General features: G+C 45.5%; 1 protein-coding gene across 2 annotated transcripts in view; it reads left to right on the forward strand.

Annotated features, from left to right (window-relative positions):
* Window positions 1–18,545, forward strand: part of DISC1 (DISC1 scaffold protein) — a 349,812-nt gene that overhangs the window by 113,802 nt on the left and 217,465 nt on the right. For both annotated transcript variants that reach the window (XM_060126363.1, XM_060126362.1), the window contains exon 6: window positions 4,268–4,494. In XM_060126363.1, the coding sequence (XP_059982346.1) occupies window positions 4,268–4,494 (227 nt within the window). The remainder of the gene's footprint in view (window positions 1–4,267; window positions 4,495–18,545) is intronic.

Raw genomic sequence — 18,545 nt, forward strand, 5'->3', positions numbered from 1 at the left:
TTTATTGATCTTTGCTATTGTTTTCTTTGTTTCTATTCCATTTATTTCTGCTCTGATCTTTATGATTTCTTTCCTTCTACTAACTTTGGGCTTTGTTTGTTCTTCTCTCTCTAGTTCCTTTAGATGTAAGGTTAGATTGCTTATTTGAGATTTTTCTTATTTCTTGAGGTAGGATTGTATTGCTACAAACGTCCCTCTTAGAACTGCTTTTGCTGCATCCCATAGGTTTTGGATCTACATGTTCTTGTCATTTGTCTCTAGGTATTTTTTGATTTCCTCTTTGATTTCTTCAGTGATCTCTTGGTTATTTAGTAACGTATTGTTTAGCCTCCATGTGTTTGTGTTTATTTCGGGTTTCTTCCCCCCCGTAATTGGTTCCTAATCTCATAGCATTGTCGTCAGAATAGATGCTTGATATGATTTCAATTTTCTTAAATTTACCAAGGCTTGATTTGTAACCCAAGATGTAATCTAACCTGGAGAATGTTCCATGTACACATGAGAAGGAAGTGTAAACTGCTGTTTTCGGATGGAATGTCTTATAAATATCAAGTAAATCTATCTGGTCTATTGTGTCACTTAAAGCTTGTGTTTCCTTATTAATTTGCAGTCTGGATGATCTGTCCATTGGTGTAAGTGAGGTGTTAAAGTTCCCCACTATTATTGTGTTACTGTTGATTTCCTGTTTTTATAGCTGTTAGCATTTGCATTATGTATTGAGGTGCTCCTGTGTTGGGTGCATATATATAATTGTTATATCTTCTTCTTGGATTGATCCCTCGATCATTATGTAATGTCCTTCCTTGTCTCTTGTAACATTCTTTATTTTAAAGTCTATTTTATCTGATATGAGTATTGCTATTCCAGCTTTCTTTTGATTTCCATTTGCGTGGAATATCTTTTTCCATCCCCTCACTTTCAATCTGTATGTTTCCCTAGGTCTGAAGTGGGTCTCTTGTAGACAGCGTATATATGGGTCTTGTTTTTGTATCCATTCAGTAAGCCTGTGTCTTTTGGTTGGAGCATTTAATCCATTCATATTTAAGGTAATTATCGATATGTATGTTCCTATTACCATTTTCTTAATTGTTTTGTGTTTGTTTTTGTAGGTTCTTTTCTTCTCTTGTGTTTCGCACTTAGAGAAGTTCCTTTGTCATTTGCTGTAGAGCTGGTTTGGTGGTGCTGATTTCTCTTAGCTTTTGCTTGTCTATAAAGCTTTTGATTTCTCTTTCGAATCTGAATGAGATCCTTGCCGGGTAGAGTAATCTTGGTTGTAGGTTCTTCCCTTTCATCACTTTAAATATATCATGCCACTCCCTTCTGGCTTGTAGAGTTTCTGCTGAGAAATCAGCTGTTAACCTTATGGGAGTTCCCTTGTCTGTTATTCGTTGTTTTTCCCTGCTGCTTTCAATAATTTTTCTTTGTCTTTAATTTTTACCACTTTGAGTACTATGTGTCTCAGCGTGTTTCTCCTTGGGTTTATCCTGCCTGGGACTCTCTGTGCTTCCTGGACTTGGGTGGCTATTTCCTTTCCATGTTAGGGAAGTTTTCGACTATAATCTCTTAAAATGTTTTCTTGGGTCCTTTGTCTCTCTCTTCTCCTTCTGGGACCCCTATAATGCGAATGTTGGTGCATTTCATGTTGTCCCAGAGGTCTCTTAGGCTGTCTTCATTTCTTTTCATTCTTTTTTCTTTAGTCTGTTCCGCAGCAATGAATTCCACCATTCTGTCTTCCAGGTCACTTATCCGTCCTTCTGCCTCAGTTATTCTGCTATTGATTCCTTCTAGTGTATTTTTCATTTCAGTTATTGTATTGTTCATCTCTGTTTGTTTGTTCTTTAATTCTTCTGGGTGTTTGTTCTTTCATTCTTCTAGTTCTTTGTTAAACATTTCTTGCATCTTCTCGATCTTTGCCTCCATTGTTTTTCCGAGGTCCTGGATCATCTTCACTATCATTATTCTGAATTCTTCTTCTGGAAGGTTGCCTATCTCCACTTCATTTAGTTGTTTTTCTGGGGTTTTATCTTGTTCCTTCATCTGGTACGTAGTCCTCTGCCTTTTCATCTTGTCTGTCTTTCTGTGCATGTGGGTTTTGTTCCACAGGCTGCAGGACTGTAGTTCTTCTTGCTTCTGCTGTCTGCCATGCTCAGGGTTCCTGTGGAGTTTATGTCCTAGTGGGGGTGGGAGTGCGGAGATAGACAAGAAATGGCAGACGTGATAAAAGCCTAAATTCTATGCCTAGAATGTTGTAGGGTGGTAAGAGCTACAGTGTATGGACCAGAGTGTTGGGGTAGGGGAGTCTACTCACTGAGAAGGGAGACTGAAGCGAACGCTTGATGGAAGAGGGAGGGGGGCCTTGCAGAAATCTCCAGTAAGAGCGTTCCCCATGGAGGGGACAGTCACTCGAAGGCTGCAGTGGGAGTGTGCCCCATGCCTTCAAAGGGTAGCCAGGAGGCCAGGATTGCGGAGAACAGCAGAGGAGAAGGTCAGTGATGAGAGGGCCTTTGCAGGGCCTTGTGAGGTCTTGGGCTCTTCTCTGACTGGATTGGAAGCCATGGGGGGTTTTTAAGCAGTGAAGTTATGTAATTGACCGAAATTTAAAGAGTCACTTTGACATCTGTGTGAGAATAGGGTGGAGGGCCTCTGTGGAAAACAGGATGGTGGTTCTTTAAAAAATTAAAAGTAACATTACCATGTGATTCAGCAATTTCTCTTCTGGGTATAAGCCCCAAAAGAACTGAAAGCAGAGGCCCAAAGACATCTCCATAGCAGCATTATTCACAACAGTCAAAAGGTGGACGCAACCCACGGGTCCATCGACCGATGCATGGATAAACAAAATGTGGTGTATACGTACAGTGCAGCCTTTCAAAGTAAGAAAATTCTGAAACGTGCTACAGCATGGATGAAACTGGAGGACATTATACTAAGTGAAATGAGCCAGCCTCAAAAAGACAAATATTGTATAATTCCACGTATACGAAGTCCCCAGAAGAGTTAGATTCTAGAGACAGAAAGCAGAATGATGACCACCAAGCCTGGAGGCAGGGGGAATGGTGGGGTCAGTGTTTAATGGGGACAGAATTTCAGTTTTGCGGGATGCAAAGAGCTCTGGAGACGGATGGTGGTGGTGGTTGTACAACAATATGAATATACTTAATGCCCCTGAATTACACTTAAAAATGGTTAAGATGGTACATTTTATGTTACCTGTATTTTTCCACAGTTAAAAAAACCCAAAACAAACAGAAAAGAAAAGAATAGGGGATGGGAGTTCAAAGGTTGGAAGTAGGGAGGTGAGATGGGAGACCGTGTCAGTAATACCATAATCTTGGACCAGTGGGATACACGCTGTTGTTTTCTTAGGGTGTCTTGGGTGGATCCTCAGTACCTCCTGCTGTGTGTCCTTCCTCCCCTACTGGAAGAGGGGTCAGTGGGTGATCTGTACCTTGAGGCTGAGAGGACGTGGGTGAGAGATGGGGGGACAGCCAGGGTTAGAGCTATGCTCTTATCAGCTGGAAACCAGCGCATGGAACCTGGGAGTATGTTAATTCAAAGAGTCTCGTTTTAGATTCAGAATCCTACGGTCAGTGAGATGATTAGCTGCCGTAACACTTTACGCACAGCGGGCATTCAGTTACCTGCTGCTTGTTTTATCCATTGACCTCAAGATTGGACAATACCTGATTCTTTGGATTTTGGTTTGTTGTATTAGTGGAAGTTAAATTGATTTACTATTTTTATGAACCGAGACAGGAGAGTGCTCTCTGTGGCATGTCGTTTTTCTCGCAATCCTGTAGACTTAAGAGGCTATTATTTCTAATCTTTCTCTACATGGTAAATTTGCATGTTTGGGGACAGACCAGCCAAGCCTCGTTTGCTTTTCTTTTTTGGTCTGTGGGTTGTGTTTCCTGCTTACCGGTGTCTCAAGTCCATGAAGTTTGCCGCCCTGTGTTCTAGCTCTGTCACCTGAAGTGAAGTAAGTCGTTTATATATTTGCTGGCTTCTTCCAAGTCAAATTCTTGGCTCGCCACCCGGAGTTATTTCATGCTTGGGAGGGAATGTTTCTCCTTATGCCAACTAATCAGAAATACAAAGCTGGCGTGATTTTTCCAGTTCAGCAAACCTCCAAAAATCTGCCTGCTTCAGAAGGGCAACTTCACGGCTCTCATGCATATGGCGGACTCTCATGGAAAGGACTCATTTTCAGCAGCGCAGTCTGCCGCGAGCAGGGTGAATTTACAAAATCTCTCTCTATTCTCTACAGAAAGAAATCGAAGCCCTCCAAGCCAGGATGTCTGTGCTGGACGCAAAAGATCAACAGCTGAGAAGGGAACTAGAAGACCAGGAGTGGGTCCTCCCGTTGCAGGGCTGCGACCTCATGGGAGGGCTGTCCCTGGGCGAGTTGCAGGAGGTCAGCAAGACCTTGCAGGACACCCTGGCCTTGGCCGAGCAGATTCCCGTCCGTGCAGAGCCGCCCGAAACCATCAGGAGGTACTGGTGATTTCCTAACTGATTTTGGATCGCTCATCTCGTTCATCTGTTTATGGGATTGATTTTGTCTGCTGGCCCGCATATATAAATTATTTTCCAAGCAGCGCTTTGTTTTTTCAAGGGAAGCACTGTTGATATTTTGAGTGGCAAAATTCTTCACGGTGTGGGGCAGTCCTGCACGTCGCAGGGTATTTTACACCCTGGCTACATACCCGCTAAATACCACGATTCCTCTCCATTCTGATATGGACCTTTCCCGTGTCCAAACGCCCCAGGGGTGCCTTCCTTCCCTTTTGAGATCTGCTGGGGCTCAGTTGGTTGGAGATTTGGATGCCAGCCTTTGCTGAGGGTGACCAGCTGGAGACAGGAGAGGCTGGTGAGCTGGAGGGAGGAGGCCCCATCAGTGGCCTGGAAGAATGAGTCATTATTCATGGCACTAACATTTACTGAATCTTACTATGTGCCAGGCACTGTGCTAAGCTTTACTCTGAGTTGCTTCTATTATTATACCCATTTCACAGAGGAGGACAAGAGAGTTTAAGAAGGTCAAATAATTTGCCCAAAGTCCCAATTAATAAGAGCAAAACTGATACTTAAATTCCTGTTCATTACGTCAAAGCCTAGTTTCTTTTCTTTTTTAGTTTTCCTTTTCACTTTCTAATTTCTTTTTTTTAATATCTTTATTGGAGCATAATTGCTTTACAATGGTGTGTTAGTTTCTGCTTTATAACAAAGTGAATCAGTTATACGTATACATATGTTCCCATATCTCTTCCCTCATGCGTCTCCCTCCCTCTCATAGCCTAGTTTCTTATCCACTTGCTATAGAGGGAGAACTTTCCTTGTGTTCTGCGTCTTGGGAGACCTAAGAGATACACATGGACCTCCTGCCTTTGGGGAGGTCATAACCTTATATGGCGAAAGGCAGAACCCACCCTCACTCATGTTAGACAGAAAGTGAGCCGTGCCTGGATGAACACGCAGGTGTGGTGAGGCCTGCAGGTGCGGCGGGTGTAGAGCAGTGAGGGGGATGGAAGTTCTGCCTGGTTATTACGCTGCAGAAAATACTTAAGAAAACGTCACCCCCTGTAGCAGTTGAGAATATGGACTCTACCATCTGATTACCTCACTCAACCGCTTATTAGCTGGAACCACTTATTATTGGGGGAGGGACGGGCTGTTCGGAGGATGCACTGAGTTAACACATATAAAGCTCGCATAACGGTGCCTGGGTGGTGGCAAGTGCTTTACCATGCTTACTGCCTGTCGTTTTCATCACGGGGATTTCAGTCTTCTGAAGCCTTCTAACTGCCTTCCAAGTGTGTTTTAGACTAGTCAGCGAGTACCTGTCCCCTCTCACACGTGTCCCACACCTGATCCAGCCCATCGAAGCTGGACGCTTGTCCAGGGAGCTGCCCATGGTGTCCTCCCCTCCCCTCCCAGCCCTGGTATTTCCCTGCAGAACTCTAACCCCGGGCTCGTGCCTGTGGAGAGGGGGAAGAGATGTGTGTTGTTGCCAGATATCAGCCAGAAGAAACTCACCATCAAGTCTGCCTGCGCTCTTTCTGCTTCACTTTCGCCTGCGTCCTTACGGTATAGCCTTGGCCTCTAGGGATCTTTCCTGCTCCTGCTTCCCTTGTCCCTTCTATGGAAGTCATGCTACACACACAGACGCACACAATACACACATGCACACACATACACACACATGCACACACATGCACACATATACAAATGCACACACATATACACGTGCACACACACGATAATACACATTACGTATCATGTAATTATACGTGTGACGTATGCATTATATTAGACAGATGTATATATGGAGTGTGTGTAATATACAAGATGAAATACACATGTGCATTTATTTTTACGTGTATAAAAGCACACATTTACACATGAAGCTTAAAGTGAGCCTTTTTTGGTCCCGCCATCCAGATGTGTCCTACTTATTTCTCCTTTTGCTTTGAACAGCGCAGAGGTTAGTCTCACTCCTCTCATCTCTCGCACAAGCACTTCGAGGGGAAGAAGGAGGACATGCTTAGCTTAGAGCCCACTGCAGTGTTTCACAAAGCCTCTGTGTTTTGAGCTGAACTCCCGGGCAGCGTCCCTGCAGGTGTGCCCTGTCCCCATACAGAGACACACAGGAGGCAGGGCGCCTGCTTTCTCACTTGCTGACTCATGGCAGGCAGAGCAGCCCGGCGTGGTGGGCAGGCTGTCCTCGTTATTCTCATTTAACAGTTGAGGAAATAAGAACTCAGAAAATTTCCTGGGGATGCAGCTAGTAAGAGACCTAACTTAGATAGTTTCCACTTAGAGAGCTCTTAGTCTAAAGCAAAGAGCTCCAGAGTGTGGCAGCTCATGGAGCTGGGCCCCTGAACTCAGATCTTACCATGTCTAGTCTGTTATTCTGCCCATGTGCTCCAGCCTGCCTTTTCACCAGGATGAGATGCAGACGAAATAAAGGTGTGACTTTAGCCGAGTCATCCAGTGCTCTAATCAACTGAACAGACTCTTGAAAGACCTTTCAAGGTTTGTGGCAATCTGATTCTATGACGCTGTTAGGGAAATCCGATGTAAGGATGGCTCTTGAACGTGCTGCAGTGCCGTCTGGGGGCTCCTCGGGGAGGACCCATCATCCCCGAATCCACCTGTGCCCACGGAGGTTACAGGGTTCAGGTCAGGAGCAGGCTCTCACTTTTTTTTTTTTTAATTGCGGTACGTGGGCCTCTCACTGCTGTGGCCTCTCCCGTTGCGGAGCACAGGCTCCGGACGTGCAGGCTCAGCGGCCATGGCTCACGGGGCCAGCCACTCCGCGGCATGTGGGATCCTCCCGGACCGGGCCACGAACCCGCGTCCCCCGCACCGGCAGGCGGACTCTCAACCACTGCGCCACCAGGGAAGCCCCAGGCTCTCACTTTTTGTGCTGATCTGCCTGCAGGAACACCTGGGCATCTCAATGACCTGAACCCACGAGGGCTCAGTGTAGGAGGGAGTCTTAGGAATAGAAGGACTAACGGTTGCATGGCAAGGGTGGGAGGGAAAGTCCCAGAGTGACTGCAAACAAAAAGCAACACGGGCAATTCAATGGCTAGTTCATAGTGTGACCTCCCACCTGTGCTGAGGACCCTCGCTGTGAGAGCACCGCCAGCAGTGAGTGGGGTTCCGTGTTGCTGGAGAGGGACCACCCTGAGGCATTCTCGTCATCTGGGGGACCCTGCAGGAGCTGACCCTTGGCATCTCCTTTACTTACTTGGTGGCACAGGGGGCGCCTCCCAGGTGCAGGTTCCGTCTGGTCAGCTTCCTCTCTTCCACCTGGAGGAGGGTGGCATCGTGCTGTTCCTCGCCATAGATATCAGATGGAAAAACCATCATTGTTATGTGTGCTTTCCATAAGAAGGAAGGCACGCTTTTGCCAAGCTGACAGGCTGCTCCTAGAAATGGAGCATTTGAAAGAGCCGATGTGGTTTTATTGGCCAACAGATCAGAGATTGCTGGCCTAGTACCTTAACTAATTGTATCACAGTGTTTGCTATGAGGGACTGGTTTTCTTTTAGAACGATATCCCATAGGTGCCCCAGCTAGAAGAACGCATCTTATCTGCATCAATAGCTGTCTTTGTTTGTTGTGAGAGTACAGTGGACCCCTGAATAATGTGGGGATTAATCCCCGTGTAATTCAGAGCCGGCACTCTGAATCCGTGGTTCCTGTGCATATCGGAATTCAACCAACCACTGACCGTGTGGTATTCGCTATTGAAAAATATCTGTGTATAAGTGGATTCTTGCAGTTCAGACCTGTGTCGTTCAAGGGTCAACTGTAGTTTCTTCTCAGGCCAGATGAAGAGATCCAGACAGATTGTGAAATAGGAAAATCTTGGTCTTATGAAGAGAGGCCAGCTAGAAACTCACGATGCTGTCTGGGGAGGAGCTGATTCTGACTGATTCCACAGTGTTCAAGTTCCACAGGGAGGCTGTGCTGCTTTCCCTGGATAAGCCACACATTGTGCTTGAGAAGGAGCTTCCTAAGGGCACTTGGCGTTTGTGAGTGACTCACTGGTGGAGACTGCTTGTGTGGGCACCTTCCTTTTGGACTGTAGCTTGTGGGGAATCCTTGGGCCGCTGCTGTTCAAGAAGGACTGGAAGTAGAAGGGCACCTGCTGGGGACCGGAGAACCGACGGCTTTTTATTTGGATATTTTAATAGAAATCAAAGCAGCAGGTTGAATTTTCTGACGTCTGTGTTTTGGATCAAATGTCTTAGCAGGATGGAATGAACGAGCTGCCTTCCCAGACATCAGAGCTGCCTTTTGATAGAGCCAGAGAGAATGGTTGTCTTCCAATGAATAAGAGGAGAACTTTCTTAAGTATCAGGGGTATCAGGAACTCTGCAGTATGGAAGCTTACAGGGCAGGGACACGTGAAAGACAAAAGCCACTCAAAAGATGTATGTTGTACGTTAGTTGGACTTGCCTTCATCCCTGGGATTCCAATCCCTCAGCTTTAGAACAAACTCCTTGTTTCCTCCTGCAAGTCTTCCTCTGATGGGAGAGGTCTAGAAGGATGGGTTTCTCTAGTGAACCTGATCCTCCCCTACGGAAACCCATCCTTCCCCCTCTCTGTAGTGGGATTGGGGTGTGGGGTAGGGGAGGGGAAGGATGGGGACACAGGGAGGAAGGAGGTGACAGTTTCTGCTGTTTTCCTGGACGGCGTGCCTGCATTCGGGGTGTGAGTGTCCGTCTGTTTATTTCTGTAAGTGGAGGGGGGTCGTGATTTGCAGCTCATCTGCCTCGAGGGCCATCAGCTCTGCCCCTCTTGTTGGTCTGAGTGCCTTGAACATCAGCGGGGACAGCTGTGACCCTGGCTGACCGTAAAGCCAGGTAGGAGTAATCAGAGTAGCAACGACAGAGCTGAGTGAGGGCTGTGGACGCTACTTTCCAACATTCTTCAGAGATGCTTGGCTGGTTTGTATCAGTCTGTGGTTGAGTTCATTCCTCAGCTCCTGGAATTTTTCATGCTTTGCCTGAAATGTGTTGTGGCAGCTCATGGATGGATTGTCTCTCGTTGTACATTTGGAAGAAACATGTCACATCTTTTTACAAGCCGTTGGCACAAACTGCAAAACAAACTGAAGCCCTGGTTACGGCCAGGCTGGCCGGACCTCGGTGGGCGCATCTGAGCTGGGGAAGGGTGGTGGTGGAGAGCCGGGCTTGCTCCCTGGTCCCCGTTGCTTAACCGCTCAGGGCCCCCCGGCGAGGCTGGCCGACTCTTGGAGGTGCTCCGGCCTCCCCATGACACCTGCCCTGAGCCCACGATGAGCAGCCAGGCTGATGTCACGGCTCTTTTCAAGTGAGATTTAAAATAATGAAATTCAGCAGTTCACAACTGACTGGAAAAAAAAATCAATCGTCCCACTTTCCCCTCAGATACGTATCTTATTAGAGTGAAAAGACAGTGAAACAGCAAGGCCTGAATCGGAAAACAGACTCCGGGACCTGGGAGGAGCGAGGCAGATTCTCAGTGGGTGTGTGCAGGGGGACAGCTGTGTGTGTCCCAGTGATGCGCCCGGGGGATGGTGCCAAACTGGGACAATTTAGAGATTTCCGAAGAAATGCCCGCGGTTTCCAGGCTGCTTCTCCACTTGCTGTGATTCTGTTCTTCAGTCTCTGCTTCTGGTCTTTGCTTTTCTTCCTTCTCTGCCTTTGTCCTTCTTCACCTGGTTGGTTTGTCAGGAACAATGGCTCCATGAGACAGAGAGCGTGAGGGCTCATCTGGAGGAGAAGGACTGCTTTGTGCTGCTAAAGTGCTAGATGAGATTCTGACTTCTCTTTATTTTTAAAGCAGATACTTTGCTTTTCCCAGGAATTCCTGAGGCAGACAGATCTTTGCCCAGAGAGTCAATGCAGTGAGTTTGGAGTATATAAGGAGTGTGAGACTGACGTTTCTTGCAGGAAGTCTTCCTTGATTAGACAGCAACCTCAGCGTTTGGGACAACTCTCATATTTATCATGTCGTCTTTCTTATTTTGATTGGTAATAATAATAACACATTAATTTAAATGTCACCATTGTTTACAAAATGCTCATTTTTGCTCACAACCCTGTAAGGTATATTGGGCAGTATATTGGTTTTTATAATATATATTTTTTAACATCTTTATTGGAGTATAATTGCTTTACAATGGTTTGTTAGTTTCTGCTGTATAAAAAAGTGAATCAGCTATACGTATACTTATATCCTCATAGCCCCTCCCTCTTGCTTCTCCCTCCGACCCTCCCTATCCCACCCCTCTAGGTGGTCACAAAGCACCGAGCTGATCTCCCTGTACTATGTGGCTGCTTCCCACTAGCTATTTTACGTTTGGTAGTGTATATATGTCCATGCCACTCTCTCACTTCATCCCAGCTTACCCTTTCCCCTCCCTGTGTCCTCAAGTCCATTCTCTATGTCTGCGTCTTTATTCCTGTCCTGCCCCTAGTTTCTTCAGAACCAATTTTTTTTTTGAGTCCATATATATGTGTTAGCATACAGTATTTGTTTTTCTCTCTCTGACTCACTTCACTCTGTATGACAGATTCTAGGTCCGTCCACCTCACTACAAATAGCTCAATTTCGTTTCTTTTTATGGCTGAGTAATACTCCATTGTATATATGTGCCACATCTTCTTTATCCATTCATCTGTCGATGGACACTTAGGTTGCTTCCATGTCCTGGCTATTGTAAATAGTGCTGCAGTGAACATTGTGGTACATGACTCTTTTTGAGTTATGGTTTTCTCAGGGTATATGCCCAGTAGTGGAATTGCTGGGTCACATGGTAGTTCTATTTGTAGTTTTTTAAGGAACCTCCATACTGTTCTCCATAGTGGCTGTACCAATTCACATTCCCACCAGCAGTGCAAGCGTGTTCCCTTTTCTCCACACCCTCTCCAGCAAGTATTGTTTCTAGCTTTTTTGATGATGGCCATTCTTACTGGTGTGATTTGCATTTCTCTAATGATTTTTTGATTTGCATTTCTCTAATGATTAATGATGTTGAGCATTCTTTCATGTGTTTTTTGGCACTCTGTATATCTTCTTTGGAGAAATGTCTATTTAGGTCTTCTGCCCATTTTGGATTGGGTTGTTTGTTTATTTGATATTGAGCTGCATGAGCTGCTTGTATATTTTGGAGGTTAATCCTTTGTCTGTTGCTTCATTTGCAAATATTTTCTCCCATTCTGAGGGTTGTCTTTTCATTCTGTTTATGGTTTCCTTTGCTGTGCAAAAGCTGTTAAGTTTCGTTAGGTCCCATTTGTTTTTTGTTTTTTTTATTTCCATTTCTCTAGGAGGTGGGTCAAAAGGATCTTGCTGTGACTTATGTCATAGAGTGTTCTGCCTATGTTTTCCTCTAAGAGTTTTGTAGTGTCTGGCCTTACTTTAGGTCTTTAATACATTTTGAGTTTATTTTTGTGTATGGTGTTAGGGAGTGTTCTAATTTCATTCTTTTACATATAGCTGTCCAGTTTTCCCAGCACTACTTATTGAAGAGGCTGTCTTTTCTCCATTGTGTATTCTTGCCTCCTTTATCAAAGATAAGGTGACCATATGTGCGTGGGTTTATCTCTGGGCTTTCTATCCTGTTCCATTGATCTATGTTTCTGTTTTTGTGCCAGTACCATACTGCCTTGATTACTGTAGCTTTGTAGTATAGTCTGGAGTCAGGGAGCCTGATTCCTCCAGCTCTGTTTTTCTTTCTCAAGATTGCTTTGGCTATTCGGGGTCTTTTGTGTTTCCATACAAATTGTGAAATTTTTTGTACTAGTTCTGTGAAAAATGCCATTGGTAGTTTGATAGGGATTGCATTGAATCTGTAGATTGCTTTGGGTAGTACAGTCATTTTCACAGTGTTGATTCTTCCAATCCAAGAGCATGGTATATCTCTCCATCTGTTTGTATCATCTTTGATTTCTTTCATCAGTATCTTATAGTTTTCTGCAAACAGGTCTTTTGTCTCCTCAGGTAGGTTTATTCCTAGGTATTTTATTCTTTTTGTTGCAATGGTAAATGGGAGTGTTTCCTTAATCTCTCTTTCAGATTTTTCATCATTAGTGTATAGGAATGCAAGAGACTTCTGTGCATTAATTTTGTGTCCTTTTGCAGTATATTTTGCGGAGGAGGCTGCCGAGGGTCCAGATTCACACGGCAGTAGTGTCCTGACGTCTTTGACCACTTTTGGAAATAGGACAGGGAGAGAAAAGGTTAACACGGATGGCTTGGGAGAGAGCAGGGCTTGGAGTCAAGTGCCCATGCAAGCAATGGAAAGGCAATGGAAAGGTGTGCAGCTGGGCAGAGCATGGGTCATGGGTCCAAGCAAAAGAGAACACTGCCATTCCAGGCCAGTGAGTTCTCTCTATGCCCCACGGATCACCTGGTGGCCCCTGAAAGGGATCGGAGCAAATGGGTCTCTAAACATGGGCAACCCCGGGAGACCACCAGGCAACTGGCTTGGGTCAGAGAGGTGGGTAGCAGTTCCAAAGACAGGAGAGCAGAAGAGGAACTGCCAGAGGAGAGGACCAGCCATCGCCTGAGGAACAGGAAGTCTTGCTTATAAATGAAGGTGTGAACTAGGTGATGCTGGAGGTCCCTTCTGCATTTATCACTAGAACACTTTGCACTTTCAGATTTTGTGAAATAGGTTAAAATAAATTGCTTTTTAAAAAAACAGTAATTCTGTTCCTCCTAGCCCCCAAGTAAGTTCCCCTGCAACCTTCCCTGGGCAGCCCATGACCATCCCCGCTGCGGTGCTCAGGTTCTTTCTTTTCTAATGCTTATGACGAGCAGGCACTAGACATGGATGGAGCTGAAATCGCCGTGCGGCCGCTGTTCAGAATTGGGAACTCACCATTGTGTCCTCCCATTTTCTTTGGAAAGTCATTGTCACAGGCAATGGGAAATATTAATCAAGGCACAACTTAGAAAAGATGGAAAGGGTTGGAAAAGAAGGAAGAGACTTGAAACTACCACCTATCTGGGTGGGTCCAGATGCCACTCACCCTGCAGAACAGGACCCTGACTTCTGTGTTTTGTTGGGTGTGTTTGGGGAATTCAAAGCAGGAGTCTCATCTCAGGTACAGATTTTAAAAAAAACCTTTATTTTGTGCTGGAGTAAATTTATTAAGATTTAAAACAAACATAGACCAAAGGAGGGTGAAAAATGCCTATATATTTTTAAATATTGCATTTTAATATTTTACGAATTCCCTGTGCTTTATTTTCTTCAAGGAATTTACAACATTTATTATTATTTAGGTAGTTCATTTGGGAAGCTTGTAATATGTAGAGTCATCCACTCCTCTTTTTTTTTTTTTTTTTTTTTTTTGCGGTACGCGGGCCTCTCACTGTTGTGGCCTCTCCCGTTGCGGAGCACAGGCTCCGGACGCGCAGGCTCAGCGGCCATGGCTCACAGGCCCAGCCGCTCCGCGGCATGTGGGATCCTTCTGGACCGGGGCACGAACCCGTGTCCCCTGCATCGGCAGGAGGACTCTCAACCACTGCACCACCAGGGAAGCCCCACTCCTCTTTTATATCTTAGGTATCTGATAAATTATTTTCAACTGGAGCCTCATGGATTCTCAAAGATTGAAATGACTGTACCTGGTTCTAGTGCTGTGACTCTGGGTTAGCTCTCGGCCTATGTGAATGCCTGCGGCCTATTTTAAGAGCTTTTCTTCTGGTCAATTTCAATTTTTATTTTTCATTATTGTCAACTTGAGAACTGTCCTGCGCTTAATTTCTGTGTAGTTTGGGTGTCTTCTGCAATCCTCTATTCCCTTTCACCAGACTTTCTTATTCCTGACATATCCCAAGAGTGTTTTCCTGTCTGCAGGTCATATGTTTTTAGTCCCTGCTTTAACTTTTCAGATGTTAAAGGAATACACCAAACTAAACTGCTTTTCAGACCTTGAGCTGAAGGATTTAAGCTCTTCCAGCAGAAGTAATTCAGTTTTGCTCAGAGAGACCCTTTCCCAGTGACTGTAGCGAATACCCCCAGGTTGGGAACGCCCGCTCATTGCTGGCTGGACTTCAGTCAGTCATTAGCACATCTTTTCCAAACTGCTGAAGGGCTGATTGATCTTCCCTGTGCTGCTGGGGAGGACCCAACCCAAAACCTCTAGGTTTCCTTTAGCTCCGTGCAGGGGGCCCCTGTGCCTTATACGTGAGGGTCGTTTTTGTTACTGTGCTCATCCTGGCCACCACTGTCGTAACTACTTTGTACATCCTTTTGGGCAGATTTCCTCAGCTTCCTCTTTGAGCGGTACTGGTATTGGTGTTTGATTCCTTATTCAGTTACTTGTTGAGTCAAGTGGATGTTTTCTCTTGCTGTCTATTCATTTTGTTCATCAGCAGTCTGTTTTAGCTTTGTAAGCGGATTTCGGAAGAGCCTGAGAGAAACGTAAGGTGTAAACTGTGTCTGCAGCTTTACGTGAATATGCTTGTCCTTAGCAGGTAATTAAAGATGACTCAGAAAATCACCATGGACACAGAGCAGAAAGTAAAACCTTTTGGGTAAACTTCAGAATTAGGGAAAGTATACGTGTTTAGAAATGTAGAAGAAACAACATATATTAAAAAAAAATTAGGATTAAATGGAAATGTAAGCATTTCTTTTAAAAACCCTGGGAAAGATGGGATATTGGTTATGAAGTAGGCAGAATTAGGGGGACAGTGGTTGAAATGGAAATCTGATGTTGCCTTTGGATCGCTTAACAGAATAAACCCAGAGGCAGGATCGTATTCCCCCTGGATCAAATTGTAGTGTTTGAAGGATTGAACTCAACAGGAGTTGTGCGGAGAAGAGCTCTAGAGGCCCAAGAATTGAAATCATTTTGAATCTTCAAATACATTTGGGTTATGACAGTAGTTGAAAATCTGGTACCATCTTGGTTACCAGTCTTCAGAAAATAAGAGGCCAGTGTTTTATTTTCTGATTGTGTGTAAAAAGTTATCTTTAAACAACTTGGGAGGAAGGAGTAGAAAGGAGAGTAGTTATGATCTAAACATAAGGCTGTTCTCTATTTTTGTCTCCTGTTATTTTTATTTATTGGACAGCTAAAAGCTATTTCAGACAAATGTCTGTAAGTCAAAATGATTTTGGCCTATGCATTCTAGTTTCAGTTTGGAATAAAATTGTTTGAGAGGAGGTGAGAAAGAGCTGGTTGAGTTAACGCTTGGAATATTTGGATAAGCCAAATACCAGATTCATCAGCTCAGAATAAAGCTGTGATTCTTGATGGAACTGGACTTAGATGCAAGCTGTGACTCTGTAAAGTCGGGCAGAGTTTCTCAGTGGAGATGGGAATTGACAAGAGATGGCCTGGGACCAGGGTGTGTGTGTGTGTGTGTGTGTGTGTGCACGCGTGCATGCCTGTGTGCACTGTTTCATTCCTCTCAGCTAATTTGGGAAATTCTGCAAATTCAGTATTGGGGCTCTTTCCTCTGCTGTATCTTCACGTCACACCTTGACCCCAGGAAGTCTTTTTTAAGAAATTGGAAATCCCTGCATTTCATCTCTCTCTCCCAGCTATCCCTTCTAGGAGTGCTTATAGGAGCTACATAGATGTATTTTATTAAAAAGAGTTTATGACCTAATCACATGTGACATCTCAGTGTCGGTTTGCTGAGTCAGTTGGAGAATTTGGACTTTACCACAGAGACTCAAAAGCAGCGGAGTGAAGTATCCTCGTTCAAGTTGAGACCCAGGATCCCTGAAATTCGGAGAAATGTTCTGTAAGGCTATGAGTCACTAATGCGATCCAGATTCAGAGGAAGGATCAAAAGGCTAAAAGTGCAAGTATTTCTCTGGCCAGTTTTGCTCTGGTTCTTTCATTTTATCTCCCCAGCTTGGGCCAGAGAGGAAAACCTCCAATATATTAGTTAAAAATTCATGGGCTGATTTTTGTCAGATTACTCAGAAATATTTATTAGTCTAATATAGGTTTGGCTATTTGTAGAAATGATTTATTAAAAAGTGTTTCTGTACTTCATTCCGCCCAAGGTCCCCAAAACATTAGCTAGCTGTTTGACGAGCGTGAATCGGTCTGTCCAGTGTGTGGCTCCCGTCCCCCCTACTGAACTGCACAGAGATTCCGTGCTGTACCCAAGGTGACAAAGACGGTCCACAGGGCTGCCAGCCCTTGGTACAAATCTCTCTCCACTGCATGCAGCCTTTCCCAAGAGTAGGTGTCTCAGACGGCCAGCTTGGTAGCATTGACAGCCACAGAGAATGGCTTGCTTCTGACGACTACATGTGTCCCATCGTGCCTTTATGAGATCATCTGAAGCTTGGAGAAGTTCTTGGCCTTTTTGTTGTCTGTGCCCCATCTATGCCCCACTGGTGACATGTGACGTTATCAGCTGTGAGGAGAGAAGGGTCGAAGGAAGGAAAAAGCCAAGCAGATAAAATCCTGCATTTCCTAGAGCCGTTTTTGCTGTCATTTTCTTATACTTTTTTTTTTTTCTTTTTGCGGTACGCGGGCCTCGGGCCTCTCCCGCTGCGGAGCACAGGCTGCGGACGCGCAGGCTCAGCGGCCATGGCTCACGGGCTTAACCGCTCCGCGGCATGTGGGATCTTCCCGCTGTCGTTTTCTTAACCACTTGCCCCGATAGAAGGTTAGAGGCCTGAGTAATAATTGGCAACGTTGTTAATGTCAAGGATCCCTGTATATGTGTATGTATTTTAATTCGAGACCCAGGTAGCGCGGGTGCCAGGGCGGCTGTCATTTGCCCTTTATGTCTTTCTAGTTTGCTTCGGTGACAATCTCTCATTCTTAAACTTATTTTTAGTAAACAAGGCACAGGGGATGGAACTGGGGACGAGGACAGGGGACAGGGAGAAGACTGGAAATGAAACTGACATTCCTCCTCCTGTAGCTTTTTGCTAAAACGGGACTTCAGCGCACGGCCAGGTATACACCCACAGGAAGATGGACGGGCAGCGGCCAGCAGACAGCAGACTTCCTGCACAACTCTGTTCTGAGGGCTGAAACAATCGTGTCTCGCTTAGTAAAAATGACAGTAAAAATGGCCTATAGTTCTGCCTCTGTCGCTAACGTTGTCTGGCAGTTTGCATGACCTGTGTGTTTTTTAGATTCTCCAGATGTCTACAAATAACATAACATTAGCAGAAGAATCTTGAGTGGTAGAACAGTGAAGGAATACTGGATGGTAGGACTGGGACGTTCTCAGAAGTCACCTGCTCCAGCTTCCTCGCTTTGCAGGTGAGGAGGTTCTGCAGAAAGCGAGCGGGATGATAGTGGAGTTCTCTGTGCGCCATTACTGTTCTTTTGCATCAGAGGTTGGACAAGAGCAGCAATAGGGTTCATCCTGCAAAGGCTTGTCTGGGGTGCGTGTGTGGTTGGCGTCCTGGCTGTGGGTTTAATGCTGGTGGCCGAGGCTGCTGCTGAGGGCGGTGGTGGCTGGCTTCCCGGGGGTGGGAACAAGCATGACAAATTGGGGAAGAGCACACGGGCGCTTTCTCGAGGACGTGAACACAGAGGAGTCCTCCAGGCCCCCGACATCGCGGCCCAGAGCAGTGGAACTCCTGACTTGTCTTCCCATCGTGAGGTCTGTCCCGCACCGTGATGGGACCCCTGGCCTGCATGTCCAAGAATTGTCCACACCTTCCAGGTAGCCAGTGCTCGACCCCTGCAGTGTGGGCCACGCTTGGGAGCAAGGCCTTGAGAAGAGGCCCTGGCGGGAAGCAGGCCCGCAGCTCTTGGGGAGGCACTTCTGGTCTCGGCTGCCTGGAGCAGCTCCGGGTGGGTGTGTACCTTTGACCCTGGGGTTGCTTCACTCCAGGATTAAGGAGATCAGGCAGAGGCCTCTGTTGCCTGGATCTATGAGAGGTGTTGAAAGTATTACTGCGAGAGAGTACGGGTTCAAGTGTCTTATGAGCCTTTGAGTTATGCTTCCCTAAGTGACAGCATCTGGAGAAACAGGGAGTAAAGAGTTAGTCCCTCTTAGACTAGGACATGGGATTCTGTAACCGAATAGTTGCCCAATG

Source organism: Lagenorhynchus albirostris, chromosome 16 (genome assembly GCF_949774975.1).
Source record: "Lagenorhynchus albirostris chromosome 16, mLagAlb1.1, whole genome shotgun sequence".
Lineage (NCBI taxonomy): Eukaryota > Metazoa > Chordata > Mammalia > Artiodactyla > Delphinidae > Lagenorhynchus > Lagenorhynchus albirostris.